Source organism: Ranitomeya variabilis, chromosome 6 (genome assembly GCF_051348905.1).
Source record: "Ranitomeya variabilis isolate aRanVar5 chromosome 6, aRanVar5.hap1, whole genome shotgun sequence".
NCBI classification, from domain to species: Eukaryota; Metazoa; Chordata; class Amphibia; order Anura; family Dendrobatidae; genus Ranitomeya; species Ranitomeya variabilis.
Genome location: NC_135237.1, coordinates 274,451,639 through 274,470,280, shown reverse-complemented (window position 1 = coordinate 274,470,280; position 18,642 = coordinate 274,451,639). Strand labels below are relative to the sequence as shown.

Sequence of the window (18,642 nt, the reverse complement as noted above, 5' to 3'; positions counted from 1 at the left end):
TCTTTATTACATATCATCCACTCCTGTTAGATATCAACTGAAATGATGGCTGATGGAGCATGGGAAAGCTTCTTTTGTGATAGATGCGGCTGATGGACTGGTCTTCTGGTCAGATGCTGCTCCCTCAGCAGTCATTTTACAGGAGAGGACACCATGCAATAAAGAGAAGACGCTGTGAATAACAAAAATAATGAGAATACTCAATGTAAGGGACGGTGCTGTAGATGACAAGAGATGATACTGTGTAATAATGGATGGTGCTCCACATAACAGGATGCTATTAGTGATGAGTGAATATACTCGTTGGATGGCCATCCGTCACAATCCGTAGCTAATTCAAGTCTATGGGAAAAAACAGGATCCTGCAGAAAAGATCCTGTTTTTTCAAAACTTGACGGATTTCGACGGGAAGAAAAAGACGGAAGTATGAAAGAGACCTTAGCCAGCATAAGTACATGTGGGGATTCCCTAGCAACCAGGCAACCCACATGTACTTATGCTGGCTAACAGATGTAAAACATTCAGCTGCGGCAAGAAAAACTAAAACTCAGAGTACTAAAAAATACTTGGAGGACCCCCGAGCATGCTCGAGAAATCTCGAGTAACGAGTATATTCGCTCATCACTAGACGCTATATAATAAAGGACGGCACCATACATAAATAGAGAGGATGTTATGTAATTAGGGACGGGGGGGTAGATGCAAATACAGGATACGGACACCGCCAAAGCAGTCACAGGAAGCGAGCACTAATAACAGTACACAGGATATGGGATATGGGATACTATATCAGACTAGGGATGGGGGACCTTGCAACATACAGTTGCATTCACACCAACCACCTAACATACTGTAACCATAGGGATTGCTCAGGCACCTCCCTACTGGGGAGGATGCTTTTTATACAGGATGTCTCCACGCTTTTGGCTGGGAGACACGTTGCAAGTGAACACACATTTAACTAAATGCCTCCCAGCTGAGCATTTACCAAGTGCACATGCTGCCCCTTTTAGAACAGGGAAGTGCGCACACATGCACCCTAGGCACGTTATTGGGACACAGTGCAGCGTGCATAGTGGAGGTAGAAGGCAGGAGCATGCTGGAGACAGTGACATGGGCCGGTGAGTAAGCTGGTGTCCCTACATGGAGGGAGGAGGGGACACCATGTCAGGCATAGCGCTACATGCCCCTTTCTCTGATAATTTGTCTTGTTCTTCTGCAACACATGAAAAAAAAACGATTCTACTCACCTTTCTCCTCTCCCATGCCACACGGCGTCCTCTTCTGCAACCGGCTAAAGAGCCGCCAGCTGACTTGTCGTCACTGCCATATGCCCCCCAGTCATGGACACACCAAGGTCAGATGCTGGATGCAAATTGGACAGCGGCGTGTACTGCAGCGGAACGGGAGGATCACCGGCGCTGCAATATATTTCAGCTGAATGTGCGTCCAAGGAAGCAGATCGAGCTGAAATATTCGCTGGTGTCAGTGGCCGCACTCCACTTCTGGGCCCAATGCAGCTGCATTGGCGATTTGTCTGGCCCCAGGAATGCCCCGTTAAAGGGAACCCTGTCACCAGGTTTGGCAGAAATAAGATACAGCCACCACCTTTCTCCGGCGCTTCCCATCTTCTTATGATCGCCGCCGTCCTGCTTGCATGATGGCTCCTCGGCATTGCGCAGTCGTACTTATTTGCGCATAGTACTGCAGTGCGCAGATGCCACGAAAGGTCAGAGAGGCCCAGCGCCTGTGCACTGCAGGACTTTGCCCTGCCCTCAACAGGACAGATAAGTACTCCTGTGCAGGAGCGCGATGCCGGGGAGCCATGAAGCAACGGGAGGACGGCATCGCAAGAAGATGGGAGGCGCCGGACCCTGACCTGCGACACCCATCGGAACGGACTGCCCCTGGGTGAGTATAATAAAATTATTTTTCTTATCTTTCAGGTTGGATCGGGGGCTTATCTACAGCATTACATAATTCTGTAGATAAGCCCTGAAAGGTGGTGGCTGTATCTTATAGCGGCCAAAACTGCTGACATGTTCCCTTTAAGTGATATTTACCTTTACACTTACTACCTACTGTGTCTCAGGTACTAATCTAATATATAAAGCTGAATGTGTGTGTGTGTGTGTGTGTGTGTGTGTGTGTGTGTGTGTGTGTGTGTGTGTGTGTGTGTGTGTGTGTGTGTGTGTGTGTGTGTGTATGTGTGTATATCCGGGATTGGCATCTGCACCGACGCAGCTACAGCCACAAAATTTTGCACAGTCACACGTCTGGACCCCGAGAGTGTCATAGGCTATGTTGTGAGGCGAAATTTTAACCCCGCACATTCCAATTCACCAAACAATTTTGCCACTATCTACATAATTTGGAAAGAAGTGAAAGGAAAAGTGTTGGAGGCAAATTGACAGCTGCCAGATGTGAACAAGGGGGACTTAAAGATTGAGAGCGATGGCGCCAAAGAGTATATACCGTACTAAGGTGGGGCCCCGACATGGGATACTCACCACACACGGGGATATGAACACACACACAAAATGCACCACACACTACCACGTGCTTGAACACATATACTACCCTCACCACACATTTCACCACATATACACCAACCTCACCACATAAAAGTCGAAACACAAAAGTCGCCACTCAAAACTCACCATGCACAAAATTCACCACATGGAAAACTCGCCACAAGCAAAACTTGCACACGGGGAAAAATTGCCACATGCACAAAAGTTGCAACACATGCAAAAGTTGCCTCACACAAAACTTGCACCTACTCAAAATGCACCACACATAAAACTCGCCATGCGCAAAACTCACCATGCGCACAACTTGCTACACTAACCTGTCACATGCAACTCGACACACAAAAAGTTGCTACACGCATGTCGCCACACAAAACTCATCTCACAAAAGTCGCTACATGCATGTCACCACACGCAACTCAACACACACAACTTGACACATGAAACTCGCCCTAAAACACACACAAGTCTGGTATTATCCTTCAAAAATAAAAATCTGATTAATAAGCAGATGAACTACAAGAGCAACAAATGTACCATATACAGTAGGAAATACGGCAGCTGTCAGTCACATGGCCGGTCTATTATGTGTAAGTGTGAGCTAATATAAACTGCCGGGGGGAGAGCTTCCCGTTGGCTGGGGATTTACCAGGCTGCCAATTTAGCTCACAAATACTGAGGTAAAAATACTGACCAAATAACGTGTGAACGAGGTCTAATACAGGAGGAGATGACACACACATACATACTATATACAGGAGGAGATGACATACAGGTACATACTATATACAGGGGAGATGACACACAGGTATATATTATATACAGGAGCAGATGACACACAGGCATATACTATATACAGGAGGAGATGACTTACAGGTATATACTATATACAGGAGGAGATGACATACAGGTATATACTATATATAAGAGGAGATGACATACAGGTATATACTATATACAGGAGAAGATGACTTACAGGTATATACTATATGCAGAAGGAGATGACATACAGGTATATACTATATATAAGAGGAGATGACATACAGATATATACTATATACAGGAGGAGATGACATACAGGTATATACTATATAAAAGAGGAGATGACACATAGGTATATAAAGGAGGAGATTACATACAGCAGGTACATACTATATACAGGGGAGATGACATACAGGTATATACTATATACAGAAGATGACATACAGGTATATACTATATATAGGAGGAGAAGACATACAGGTATATACTATATACAGAAGAGATGACATACAGGTATACACTATATACAGGAGGAGTTGACACATAGGTATATACAATATACAGGAGGAGATGACATACAGCAGGTATATACTATTTACAGGGGAGATGACATACAGGTATATACTATATAAAGGGGAGATGAAATACAGGTATATGCTATATACAGGAGATGACATACAGGTGTAGACTATATATAAGGGAGATGACAAACATGTACACTCACCGGCCACTTTATTAGGTACACCATGCTAGTAATGGGTTGGACCCCCTTTTGCCTTCAGAACTGCCTCAATTCTTCGTGGCATAGATTCAACAAGGTGCTGGAAGCATTCCTCAGAGATTTTGGTCCATATTGACATGATGGCATCACACAGTTGCCGCAGATTTGTCGGCTGCACATCCCAAAGATGCTCCATACAAGGCAGGATGGATCCATGCTTTCATGTTGTTTACGCCAAATTCTGACCCTACCATCCGAATGTCGCAGCAGAAATCGAGACTCATCAGACCAAGCAACGTTTTTCCAATCTTCTACTGTCCAATTTCGATGAGCTTGTACAAATTGTAGCCTCAGTTTCCTGTTCTTAGCTGAAAGGAGTGGTACCCGGTGTGGTCTTCTGCTGCTGTAGCCCATCTGCCTCAAAGTTCATCGCACTGTGCGTTCAGAGATGCTCTTAGGCCTACCTTGGTTGTAACGGGTGGCGATTTGAGTCACTGTTGCCTTTCTATCAGCTCGAACCAGTCTGCCCATTCTCCTCTGACCTCTGGCATCAACAAGGCATTTCCGCCCACAGAACTGCCGCTCACTGGATTTTTTTTCTTTTTCGGACCATTCTCTGTAAACCCTAGAGATGGTTGTGTGTGAAAATCCCAGTAGATCAGCAGTTTCTGAAATACTCAGACCAGCCCTTCTGGCACCAACAACCATGCCACGTTCAAAGGCACTCAAATCCCCTTTCTTCCCCATACTGATGCTCGGTTTGAACTGCAGGAGATTGTCTTGACCATGTCTACATGCCTAAATGCACTGAGTTGCCGCCATGTGATTGGCTGATTAGAAATTAAGTGTTAACAAGAAGTTGGACAGGTGTACCTAATAAAGTGGCCAGTGAGTGTATATACCGAGGGGAAAATGAGAGGTGTGAGGTGAAAATCGGGTCGGGAAGGAATTTTTTTCCCCATGGTGGAGCTTACTCTTACCACATGGGGTTTTTTTGCCTTCCCCTGGATCAACATGTTAGGGCATGTTAGGCTATGGGTTGAACTAGATGGACTTAAAGTCTTCCTTCAACCTTAATAACTATGTAACTATGTAACTATGAAAATGAGAGGTGTGAGGTGAAAATAAGAGGTGTGAGGTGAAATGAGAGTTGTGAGGTGAAAATGAAAAGGTGTGAGTGCAAAATGAGAGGAATGAGGGAAAATAGTGGAGTGATTGGAAAATGAAAGATGTGAGGTCGAAATGACAAGTGTTAGGGGGGAATGAGAGGAGTGAGGGGGGAATGAGAGGAGTGAGGGGGGAATGAGAGGAGGGGGAAAATAAGAAGAGTGGGGGGGGAAATGAGAGGTGTGAGGGAGAAAATGAGAGCTGTGAGGGGGAAAATGAGAGGCGTGATGGGAAAATGAGAGAAGTGAGGTGCTAAATGAGAGGTGTGATGGGAAAATAAGAGAAGTGAGGTGCTATAACTAACCACAGATATTTACTATGCCCAGGCAATGCAGGGCTCTTCAGCTAGTATATATATATTGTACATACATGCATAGATAACCAAAGTACACATCGATACATGAAAATACTTTTGGCCATGACTGTGTGTATGTGTGTGTGTATTATATGTAGCATATACAGTATACTGTATATATATAATTATACACACACACAGATAACTACTGTACACTCAGGTTCTAATACACACACATACATATACAGTATATATATATACATATATATATAGTGTACTGTGATTATCTTTGTGTGTCCCACAGATACATATGAGCACTGTGCATAGGTACATACACATACACTAGATGGTGGCCTGATTCTAACGCATTGGGTATTCTAGAATATGTATGTAGTATGACGTAGTATATAACACAGGCCATGCAGTATATAGCACAGCCACGTAGTATATAGCACAGCCATGTACTATATAACACAGCCTACGCAGTATATTAGCACAGCGACATAGTATATAACACAGCCCACGCAGTATATAACATAGCCCACTCAGTATATAACACAGCCCATGTAGTATATTGCACAGCCACGCAGTATATAATACAGCCCACGTAGTATATAACACAGCAACGTAGTATATAGCACAGCCCACAAAGTATATAACACAGCCCACGCAGTATATTAGCACAGCGACGCAGTATATAACACAGCCCACGTAGTATATAACACAGCCCATGCAGTATATTAGCACAGCGATGCAGTAAATAACATAGCCTACGCAGTATATAACACAGCCGACGCAGTATATTGCACAGCCACGCAGTATATAATACAGCCCACGTAGTATATAACACAGCGACGTAGTATATAGCACAGCCCATGTAGTATATAACACAGCCCATGCAGTATATTAGCACAGTACCACAGTATATAAAGCAGCCCACGTAGTATATTGCACAGCTACACAGTATATAACACAGCCAACGTAGTATATTGCACAGCTACGCAGTATATAACAGCCCATGTAGTATATAACACATCCATGTAGTATATAACACAGCCCACGCAGTATATAACACAGCCCACGCAGTATATAACACAGCCCATGTAGTACATAGCAATGTGTGCACCATATCCCTGTTAAAAAAAACTATTAAAATAAAAAATAGTTATATACTCACCCTCTGGCGGCTACCGGATCCAGCGCAGGGCTTTAGCGATGCTTCTCACGACACTCCGTTCCCAGTAATGCCTTGCGGCAATAACCCGTGATCATGTAGCAGTCTCGCGAGACCACCACGTGATCTCTGCTCATTGCCGCAATGCATTCTTGGGACCGGAGCGCGAGGAGCGGGAAAGGCTGGCGCAGAAGGCGGAAGGTGAGAGTATAATGTTTTGGGGGTTTTTTACTGCTCCTTTCACCCAAATGTACCTTCCAAATTATCCACCAAGTACCCTCACTTGTATTCCCTTCCTTTGAGTTCCATGCTGTCAGACTCTACGTCCCCTTCTCCATGTGAGTGGCGGTGGTGTATCGTCCTCCCGGCCCCTCTCATCAGTTCCTGGATCACTTTGCCACCTGGCTTCCACACTTTCTCTCCTGTGACACCCCCACCCTTATCATGGGTGATTTCAACATCCCCATTGCTTCTCCCCACTCCCCATCTGCTTCTCACCTTTTATCTCTAACCTCCTCTTTCGGGCTCTCGCAGCATACTAACTCTCCAACACATGAAGATGGAAACTCCCTTGACTTGGTCTTCTCCCAGCTTTTTTCAGTGGACGATTTCACAAACTCCCCTCTCCCGCTCTCTGACCACAACCTTCTTTCATTCTCTATCAAGAACTGCAATCCCGCTCAGGTCACCCCCACTTTCCACACTTATAGAAACATACAGGCCATTAACACCCAGAAACTTCTGAAGAACTTGCAGTCCTCATTGGCCCCAATCTCCTCCATCTCATGTCCTAATTCTGCTCTGAAGCATTACAATGAAACCCTGCAAAGTGCCCTGGATAAAGCTGCACCTCCTATACATAGAACAACTCAGCACAGACGGTGACAACCGTGGCATACGCTGCAAACACGTTTCCTGCAGCGGTGCTCCAGGTGCAGCGAACGTCTGTGGAGAAAATCTAATCTACCCGAAGATTTCATCCATTATAAGTTCATGCTAAAAACATACAACTCTGCCCTTCACCTCTCCAAACAAACCTATTTCAACACCCTGATCACCTCACTGTCAAATAACCCTAAATGTCTCTTTGACACTTTCCAGTCCCTACTCAACCCAACAGAGCAGGCCCCAACCACGGATCTCCGCGCTGACGATCTGGCCAATTACTTCAAAGAAAAAATTGACCACATTCGACAGGAAATCATCTCCCAATCTCTTCATACCATGCACTGTCCTCCCTCCCCCACTGCATCTAGTTCACTCTCTGACTTTGAGCCAGTTACAGAAGAAGAAGTAGTCGGGCTCCTTGCATCTTCTCGCCCGACCACTTGCACCAGTGACCCCATTCCATCACATCTCCTCCAGTCCCTTTCCCCGGCTGTCACCTCTCACCTAATAAAAATATTCAACCTTTCTCTCACTTCCGGTATTTTTCCCTCCTCATTTAAGCATGCCATCAGACATCCATTACTTAAAAAACCATCCCTCGACCAAAACTGTGCCGCTAATTATAGACCTGTCTCTAATCTTCCCTTCATCTCTAAACTCCTCTAATGCCTGGTCCACTCCCGTCTTACCCACTATCTCTCAGATAACTCTCTTCTCGACCCTCTTCAATCTGGCTTCCACTCTTTACACTCTACTGAAACTGCCCTCACTAAAGTCTCTAATGACCTACTAACAGCTAAATCTAATGGTCACTACTCCATGCTGTTGGGGTTCCTCAAGGATCAGTCCTAGGCCCCCTCCTCTTCTCTTTGTATACTGCCCCTATTGGACCAACAATCAGTAGATTTGGTTTCCAGTACCATCTCTATGCTGACGACACCCAATTATACACCTCTTCTCCTGTTATCACGCCAACCTTTTTAGAAAACACCAGTGATTGTCTTACCGCTGTCTCTAACATCATGTCCTCCCTCTATCTGAAACTGAACCTGTCAAAAACTGTACTCCTCGTGTTCTCTCCCTCTACTAACCTACCTTTGCCTGACATTGCCATCTCTGTGTGCGGTTCCACCATTACTCCAAAGCAACATGCCCGCTGCCTTGGGGTCATCCTTGATTCCGAGCTTTCATTCACCCCCCACATCCGATCACTGGCTCGCTCTTCTTATCTGCATCTCAAAAACATTTCTAGAACTCGCCCTTTTCTTACTTTTGACTCTGCAAAAACTCTTACTGTTTCACTTATTCATTCCCATCTGGACTATTGTAACTCTCTACTAATTGGCCTCCCTCTTACCAAACTCTCCCCACTCTAATCTGTCCTGAATGCTGCAGCCAGGATTAAATTCCTCACCAACCGTTACACCGATGCCTCTACCTTGTGCCAGTCATTACACTGGCTACCCATCCACTCCAGAATCCAGTACAAAACTACTACCCTCATCCACAAAGCACTCCATGGCTCAGCACCACCCTACATCTCCTCTCTGGTCTCAGTCTACCACCCTACCAGTGCCCTCCGCTCCGCTAATGACCTCAGGTTAGCATCCTCAATAATCAGAACCTCCCACTCCCGTCTCCAAGACTTTACACGTGCTGCGCCGATTCTTTGGAATGCACTACCTAGGTTAATACGATTAATCCCCAATCCCCACAGTTTTAAGCGTGCCCTAAAAACTCATTTGTTCAGATTGGCCTACCGCCTCAACGCATTAACCTAACGATCCCTGTGTGGCCTATCATAAAAAAAATAAATAAAAAAAAACCCATAATCAGGTTCCTCGTATCATGTTCTCATACACTTTATGCAGTTAATAGCCCTCTGTGTCTGTACTGTTACATACTTAGGCAGTTAACTGGTTCATGCAGCTTTACATGAACACCCGAGCCTTACACTATGGCTGGTCCAAATAACTAAAGCAATTGTTACCATCCACCTCTCGTGTCTCCCCTTTTCCTCATAGTTTGTAAGCTTGCGAGCAGGGCCCTCATTCCTCCTGGTATCTATTTTGAACTGTGATTTCTGTTATGTTGTAATGTCTATTGTCTGTACAAGTCCCCTCTATAATTTGTTAAGCGCTGCGGAATATGTTGGTGCTATATAAATAAAGTTATTATTATTATTATTTTTAACATTATCTGTTCTTACTATTGATTCGGCATAGGCAGCATCAATAGTAAAAAGTGAAGCGGTGTTTAATAACTCCCGCCGGCCGGCCGCGACCAATCAGCGACCCAGGATTTCCGTTACGGAAGTTACAGACAAACAGACAGAAGTACCCCTTAGGCAATTACATAGATATTTATATATAGACTTTTACAAACAGGCGCACAGAAGTATACAGTAGTATAATACACATACAGTAGGTGATAGTAAGTCTGTACACATTTTGTTACTTACTCGTGTCGTCCCTCTGTCAGGTGCATTCTTCCATCTCCAGCAGCTCCATCCTGGGGGTCTTCAGTCCTCCATCAGCACTTACTGGCCAGATCTCCAGCTCTCGCCAGTCCTCCTGCCTCTTTACTACCTCTGATAGCTGCAGAGTGTACTCCCCGCAGTCAATGGATCTGACACTTCTTCCTCCTGAGAAGTTCTGTCAGGTGTCTGACCCATGTGAACATCGACCACCACATCAACCTGCCCTCCCCCACCCGTAGTCACTTACCACCCCTGTACTGAGGGGTCTTTACTGAGGAATGGCTGCACTGGCCACTCAGGCAGCATTCAGACTGTAGCTCCTGCATCTGAATGGGCCAGTGCCGCAGCTTTTCAATAATGCCCTCTCAGTACAGGTGGTGCAGGTAGCTACAGGGGGCAGGGAGGATTGATGTGATAGCTCATGTGAACATTGATCAGGCAGTTCAGTTATCAGAACTGCTCAGGAGGCAGGAGAGGTGACAGATGTACTGACTGCTCTGAGGCTGTTCCCATCAGCAGTCAGAGGAGGAGGCAGGAGACAGGACTGGCTGAGATCAGCCATACTTACCAGGCCTGATCCTGCCTACACCAGGAAGAGAAGCTGGGGGTGTGTCCAATGATTCCTGGTGGCATGTCCAGGGATCCCGGGCTTCTTCATTATATCAAAGAGCCAGCGGCAGCATCAACTCAGAGGAGAGGAAGAGGCCCCTCTCTGACAGCAAAAGACTCAGGTACAGCCCCTTCCTCTCCTCTTAGTGTAGATGCAGCCACTGGCTCTATGAGAGAGTAAGATATTTGAGCAGCTGATCGGGCCCCCTGTCCTCCTGGGCCCCTGTGCACAGGCAGCACATTCGGTGTGTCCGCCCATGCCTCTCTGACCTTTCCCGGCACCTGCGCACTGCAGTAGTTTGCTCTGCCCTAAACAGGGCAGACAAAGTACGCCTGCGCAGGAGCCGCGGCGGGCAGCAAAGAAGACGACGTCATCGCCCATCGGATCGGACCACACCGGGACCGCCCCTGGGTGAGTATAATATAACTTATTTTTCTTCACTTGCAGGTTACATTGGGGGCTTATCTACAGCATTACAGAATGCTGTAGATAAGCCCCTGCCCTGATGCCGGCGGCCTTAGCTTATAGGCCAATTTTGGGGTGACAGATTCCCTTTAAACAACCAGGATTGGTGCAAGAGTTTGGCTGTCAGCTAAGGTAAGCCATTTGTGAAAACTCATTTGCAAATAGGGTCTACCAATATGACTAATGTTCGAAAGGGATTACGGTAAATAAGGTCATTGAGTGTAATAGTTTAGTGTGCAGTCTGATTTGCATCATAATACACACTATAATAATAAATCGTAATACATAACTCAGACATTACAAATATCTCAATACACACCTGGGATAAATCACACCCCACATTTTACACCCCCCATACACAGTAGATTGCTGCTTGCCAACCGATCATTTGGCCGACAGCCAAGTCTCCCAAGCCCACCATAAACAAGAACGCTTGGCTCAGTGTGAGAACCGCTGCTAAACTCCTGTGGTAGAAGATTATCACCCAAAGAACAAAAGAATCAGCTGTTCAAAATCCGATGTTCCAGATATCTCTGTTTCCCAACAGTTGATGTCTGGATAGAGTCGGAATCCCCCCCATACATACTAGAATTACGATATCGGCGGGTTTGACTGACATTAGTCTAAGGTGAACTTTTGAACAAGAAGTTTTGTAGCAGTTAGTAAGTGTAACATAAGAAAAGACTTAGAAAGAAAATTCAATGACCCATATAAATGCACTTGGCCAAAGCCCTGTGCTTTTGTATGCTCACAGCACTCCTTGTTGACTTGCAAGATTCCTGTAATAGACAGCAGGGGAGAAAATAATTTTTCTTACTTGTATATCCTCCAGGCTAGGTCGCATGACAACGTTTGGGATAGCAAGGTGAATCTCAGCCTTGAATAATGGATTTGTGGTTTGGTCCTTCACAAACTTTGATGTCTGGTATTTGGAACTGACAGTATGTAATCGTCGTTTCAAGATATCTAAAGACACTTTTGTACCTAAAGCATTCAAAAGGAAAAAGTTAGTAGGAAAATAAAACAGAGGACGCTCTGCAGGTGTGTGAAAATAAGACAATTTTATTAACATTCTTTCTTTGGATCTTACATTCTTTGAGATTTTAAGATCCATCTCACAGGAATCTCTCTTAACTGTCCATTTCCTTTCCTTTTCTTTTCTTTTTTACTTACATCAATTATACTGTATAAGAAACCATACATTCTATGGATGGATAATTTTTTGGCTCTACATTCTGCTACATTTTCAATTAATATTATTTCACTTCTTTTGCAATTTTTATAACCATTTATGGATTGTATGAACATACTTCAAATGGCCAGGAACTATCATTTATCCAAGCTACAACTATTAAAAGATCACCATATCATGTTTTTAGTGTCCCTGAACTAATTCGATTGCCAAATTTTTAAGCAATTATGCCTGGTAAAATATAAAACAGCACTGGGAGGCAAAAACTATTGAAAAAAATATGCATATAAAAATTTAGATTATGGTCAAACAGTATCAAAAGTAATTAGAAAAAGAACAACAACTTACATTTGACAAGAGAATCCGTATTTTTCTGACACAAATGACCCATCACATTATAGTAACTACAAGACAGACATTCTTGGCAGCGAGTTTTCTGCTTAGCATCTAGGTGCAAACAGGCAAAAGAAGGCTAAAAGAAGAAAAAAGTAAAAACAAAATCAGTGGATTAGAAGGCATAGCATATGATACTAACTAAACAGCATAAAAGAAAAAAATAGCTAAATTCCTGTTACATCCAACTAATGTGTTAGCCGTCAGATATCAATAATCGTATTCTCTGTAGACCTTGAAGAGTCCAAGAATTATGACTGTCCAATGTTGGAGACTGGTCAGTTAATAATGGTTGTCTAGTTTGATTGATTGACCTTCAATCTAGAAGTCCTTGTATGCAGGCTTGCGTGAAAGATTGGTCCAAGAATTAATGCCCTGATAAATGAAATGTTTGCCTGTGAAGTCTTCCAGTCACTGTACAAGACCATTTGCAGTTTGAAAAATGTTACTTTTTCCTAGTGAACATGTGCAACTTTGTCAAGGCAAGTGATCCCATTACATTTATGGTGCACCTTCAGGGACACTGCTTGTTCATAACCCTTATAACTCTGATTGACAGAATTAGGTCACATTCCAACATAGCGTAAATGCAGTTGGTATTTTTGCTGCGGTTTTTGTGCGGAAAATCTCTTGTATTTGTTAGTTCCAGCAAAGTGGATATGATTTTATGAAACCTCATGCCTCTGTAAGTTTAAAAATGCTGCGCAACCATGATGTGGTGTGATTTTCCCAAAAAACTATTATGGGAAGACTAAACAATGAATAGAAAAATGCAACTGCGTTTTTTTTTTTTTTTTTAAAGTGCGGAATTGCAGCATTTCTACACTAAAAAATGCATTACAGTATGACATCAAATCTACACAAAAAAAGGGAATCACATAAAAAAGCAACAAAAATGCACTAAACAGAGCAGATTTCATTTCTTATGTTGCTGCATACACTTGCAGAAAATTTACAGAAAGACTAGTGCTTCCATGGGAACATGACCTTAAGTGAATGCTGTAGAGGTAAGAATATTTTCCCATATTCAGCACAAAAAAGTTAAATTTTTTTGATGTATCAAAACTTTTATTAAAAAATAAGTTATCTACTATATAATTGTCTAAGGGTCACTTTCGTCTTTCTGTCTGTACTTCTGTCTGTCTGTCTGTCTTTCTTTCTGTCATGGATATTAATTGGTCGTGGCCTCTGTCTGTCATGGAACCCAAGTCGCTGATTGGTCGTGGCAAAACAGCCACGACCAATCAGCGACGGGCACAGTCTGGTGGAAAAATGGCCGCTCCTTCCTCCCCGCAGTCAGTACCCGCTCCGTACTCCCCTCCAGTCTGCCCTCACACAGGGTTAATGGCAGCGGTAATGGACCGCGTTATGCCGCGGTGTAATGTACTCCGTTACCACCGCTATTAACCCTGTGTGACCAACTTTTTACTATTCATGCTGCCTATGTTAAATCTAATGTTAAAAATAATAAATAAAATAAAAAATCGTTATATACTCACCGTCCGTCGGCCCCCGGATCGACAACAGGCCTTTCCCGCTCGCGACGCTACAGTAACCGGTCCATGCTGCGATCTCGCAAGATGATGACGTAGCGGTCTCGCAAGACCACTAAGTCATCATCTCGCGAGACTGCAATACACTCTTGAGACCGGAGCGCACGAGCAGCGTCGGGAACCACTTCGCTTGGATCCGGGGGCTCCGGAAGGTGAGTATATAACTATTTTTTATTTTATTTCTTTTTTTTTAACAGGGATATGATGCCCACATTCCTATATACTACGTGGGCTGGGCAATATACTACGTGGGCTGGGCAATATACTACATGAGCTGTGCTATATACTACGTGGCTGGGCAATATACTATGTGGCTGGGCAATATACTACATGGGCTGTGCTATATACTACGTGGCTGGGCAATATACTACGTGACTATACAACGTGGGCTGCGCAATATACTACGTGGCTGGGCAATATACTACATGGGCTGTGCTATATACTACGTGGCTGGGCAATATACTACGTGGGCTGCGCAATATACAACGTGGGCTGCACAATGTACAATGTGGGCTGCGCAATGTATAACGTGGGCTACGCAATGTACAATGTGGGCTACGCAATGTATAACGTGGGCTGCACAATGTACTGCGTGGCTGTGCAATATACTACGTGGGCTGTGCTATACACTACGCATACATATTCTAGAATACCCGATGCGTTAGAATCGGGCCACCATCTAGTTAGGATATAAACAACTTTCTACATTATTATACTCCTATTCATTATGCAGTTTTTGCCAGTTTTCAGACTTAAAACTACTTGTAAGATCGCAATCTTATTTTTCCGCACATTTGTAATTACTGGTGTGCATTTATTGTGGTAATACACTGCAGCTCCATAATGTGCCAAATTCATTTTAAGAAGAAAATGGCTCTTAATCCCTCCATGACCGGGCTATTTTCCATTTTTTCATTTTTGTTTTCTTCCTCCCTTTTTGCAAGAGCCATAACTTTTTTATTTTTCTGTTCACATAGGCATATGAGAGCATGTTTTTTGCAAGACAAGTAGTACTTTTTACACAGTGCTAGATGGATATACTGTATAGCATTAGACACATAAAAAAGAAGAAAAAAGTTAATTTAACTAGCAAGGAGCTGCCTATCCTGAATGCCCTCTGACGAAGGAGACTACTCTATGTCCGAAATGCATAAGGGAAGTACCACCCCTTGAGATTACCGTACCCAGAAGCGTAGGGTCACACGCTGCTTGCTTCCATATACAGTCCAGCAGAAGGGACGGGACTCCCTGGGAGCTTTCACAAGATCTCATGCCTCAGTGTTACACCTCTGCACCGCTCTTCCATGGGATCATCGCAAGCACAGTGAGTGCTTACGGACCCCTGCACCGTTCCTCCTACGGGATCTTTATAGCTGCAGTGAGTGTTCATAGACATTGTGTCCTCTTAATGGACAACTGCATTTCTGTTATCAGTACAAACATTGTGAATAGCATTTCACAGGTGTACAGTGATTTATCTATTTATATGCTACAACTTCATTCACGTGCTTGGGTTTAACCTAGTACCAGAAGTGGTCACAAACATTTAACCCTAAATGCACTATTGTATGAACGCATATAAGAGCCTACATATATCACATGTACAATTCTATGTACACCAAACAAGTAATTTACCTTCACGCTACTTATCTTACGCATAATTTACAACCTGTAAATTTTGCTTTTCTCACCATTTCCCCATAATGCTTTCAATTTTCAGGATATGGGACTTTTTTGAACGTGGCGATACAAAATATGTGTTTCTATTCTATTTATTTTTCAATAGGGAAAAAAAAGGTGGGTGATTAGAATTTTATTTTTTTGTTGTTTTTTTATATTTTTAAAAACATTTTCTTTCTCACTTTTTACTGTATTTGCTATTTTCCTTAGGGGATTTGAAGTTGCAGTCATCTGATCGCTAGTACTATACATATCGCTAATATCAGATTCATGATCTTCTATGAATGCCAGCTAAACGATGGCTTTCACAGGAGGACCGCAATGACAGGCATGGGGTTCCTCAGCAGCCCCAGGCTGTCATGGCAACTCATCGGCATCCCGCAATTACATCATGGGCACAGAGAAAGGCACATGTAATGATATGTCCCCCTATTGGCGCTTGGTAAATGCTGCGGTTACAGATTGACAGCAGCATTTAACATGTTAACAGCCACCGGCAGAGATCTGTTCCACCCGTTAGAGGCAGATGATGGCTGAATAAATGCAAGCCCACATCAAGGGCAGGGACACAACATATTATGCAACTGTACGTCATATGTCGTGAAGGGGTCAATGAGTTGGGCACATCTTACTACAGCAAACTCATCATTTAATTTATAGCAATTTACGTGGCTATTATGCTCAGCATTGCATTAGGCCTCTTTCATACATACGGGTCCGTCTATATCAGTGACAGCACACAGATGATATTAGTGTGAAATCCGTGTTCTGTCTGTGGTTGACATTGCAAAGGATAGGATATAGGGCACAGTAGTTAGAGAAAGTGCCCCTGACTGCTGTAACACTCACACCCCACTGTGCCACAAACCAGACAACCCTGGAGGGCCTTGACTAAGCAGCTACCTTAGTGTTCACTGGAGCCTCTAGTGGTGAGGTCAGGCTTGTGCAGCAGGTAGCTGCCAGGTACCACTCAAGGGCGGTGTCTGGCTGTAGCAGCTGATCCCATTGGGTAACGGAAGTCTATTGACAGGTTCGGGCAAGTACATACGGGCATGACTGGTACACTAGCAGGCATGGCTGGCACTCTAGCAGCCAGGCACAGCTGGCACTCTGGCAGGCAGGTGGGCATGGCTGGCACTCTGGCAGGCAGGCGGGCACGGCTGGCACTCTGGCAGGCAGGCAAGCACGGCTGGCACTCTGGCAGGCAGGCATGGTTGGCACTCTGGCAAGCAGGCAGTCACGGCTGGCACTCTGGAGGAATAGGGACAGTAATGGGTAGGACAGGAACACAGGCAGGTATAAGTAGGATAACTGAGCAGGTAGGAACCAGTACAGACTGGAGGGACAGGAACTGTAAGGGACCAGTTCAGACTAGAAGGACAAGGACTCACAGGGCACAGAGCGGGAGCAGAGCAAAGAGGCAGGATGTGGAGAGCAGGGCAGAGCCGCAGGAAACAAAATGGGAGTAGAGCAGAGCCGCAGAATGCGCGGAGCAGAGCGGAACCGCAGGTTGCGGCGATCAGAGGGAATGGACACAAGGATACGCACAGCTGAGTGGGAAAGGCATCAGGCAAGGATATAAACAGGTACAGGTATATACCAGAGTTCAGACAGGGACAAACACGGGAACAAGTACAGGACAAGTATTCAGGCCTGGGTATACAGCCCCCAGGGTGGCAGAAACGAGACACAAGAACACAGATAAGTGCCTGGGAATGCAGCCCCCAGGGAGGCAGAGACAGGACAGGACCTGGTAACTCAGCAGCAAGACACTAACAGAGAAAGTTCATTGATCAGGAATCTCCCAGTGAGTGGAGATGCCTTAAGTATCTGATGCTTCTCAGCAATAGGCTGGAGACATATTAGGAGTGTGCACAAAGTCTCTATAAGAATCAGTAGGTGTCGGGGCCACCGCCCTAAGCATACAGCCAGGAAGTATGCAGCAATCAAGGACATGGGGCCCACAGCAAGGAGCCGGCAGAGGACAGAACTCACAGCATGGCCCGGAGTGGTGAGTAAGATGGGAGATGGGAAGCCATACAGAGATGCCGGCAGGGATGTTACAACTGCTCTGCTCTGGTAAAGTGTTAATAATTGCTTTTGTCCCATCCTCCTCTTATTTTTGAGACCAGTAAGCCCTTTTCTCCTTCCCTTCTATGCAACCCTTAAAAGGTGATCCCGGCTCCTTTTCTGTCTCCTCTCACATTGTGGGTCCCGGAGGTTGTTTGTGGTCTGGTAAGAGTAGCATGCTATGGCCAACAGCATGGCTGTGAGATACAGTATCAGGAGGAAGGGAGAGTCCTGGCTCAATCATATAATGAGTGAGCAGGATGCTCCTCCTTTTGAAAGTCAAACACTTTACCCCGGTGGCTAGTGGTCCACACATGTCCGCCCGCTGGATTACTGGAGACCAGGACTCATCATGTCACAGAGTGAGCGTGCCAATGTCAGGTGCATTCCTGACAGCCATTCTCCCTCACCTTCATATTTTTCCTGCAGCAGCTGCCAGCCTTCCGTGCCCCAGTGGTAATGCAGCATGATTTATAAAAATTAAAATTCCCTCTCTCCTGCCCCACAGTGCCACAGTGTTATTAATGTGATCTCAGGGTAGTAGGTCTTCTATAGAGGAGTCTCTTACTGCCATGAACACAACATGATGTCCCCTCTCAATTACTAAATGACATTACATCTATGCCACCACCCCTTCCCTCTCCACAACTTCCTGATCAACG

At 44.7% G+C, this 18,642-nt stretch overlaps 1 protein-coding gene across 1 annotated transcript in view; it reads right to left on the bottom strand.

Moving 5' to 3' along the window:
* Nucleotides 1-18,642, bottom strand: part of LOC143782325 (dynein axonemal heavy chain 5-like) — a 610,263-nt gene that overhangs the window by 438,421 nt on the left and 153,200 nt on the right. Inside the window, exons 24-25 of the mRNA XM_077269680.1 lie at nucleotides 12,633-12,756; nucleotides 11,910-12,076 (exon numbers count right to left, since the gene is read on the bottom strand). Coding sequence (XP_077125795.1) covers nucleotides 11,910-12,076; nucleotides 12,633-12,756 — 291 coding nt within the window. The remainder of the gene's footprint in view (nucleotides 1-11,909; nucleotides 12,077-12,632; nucleotides 12,757-18,642) is intronic.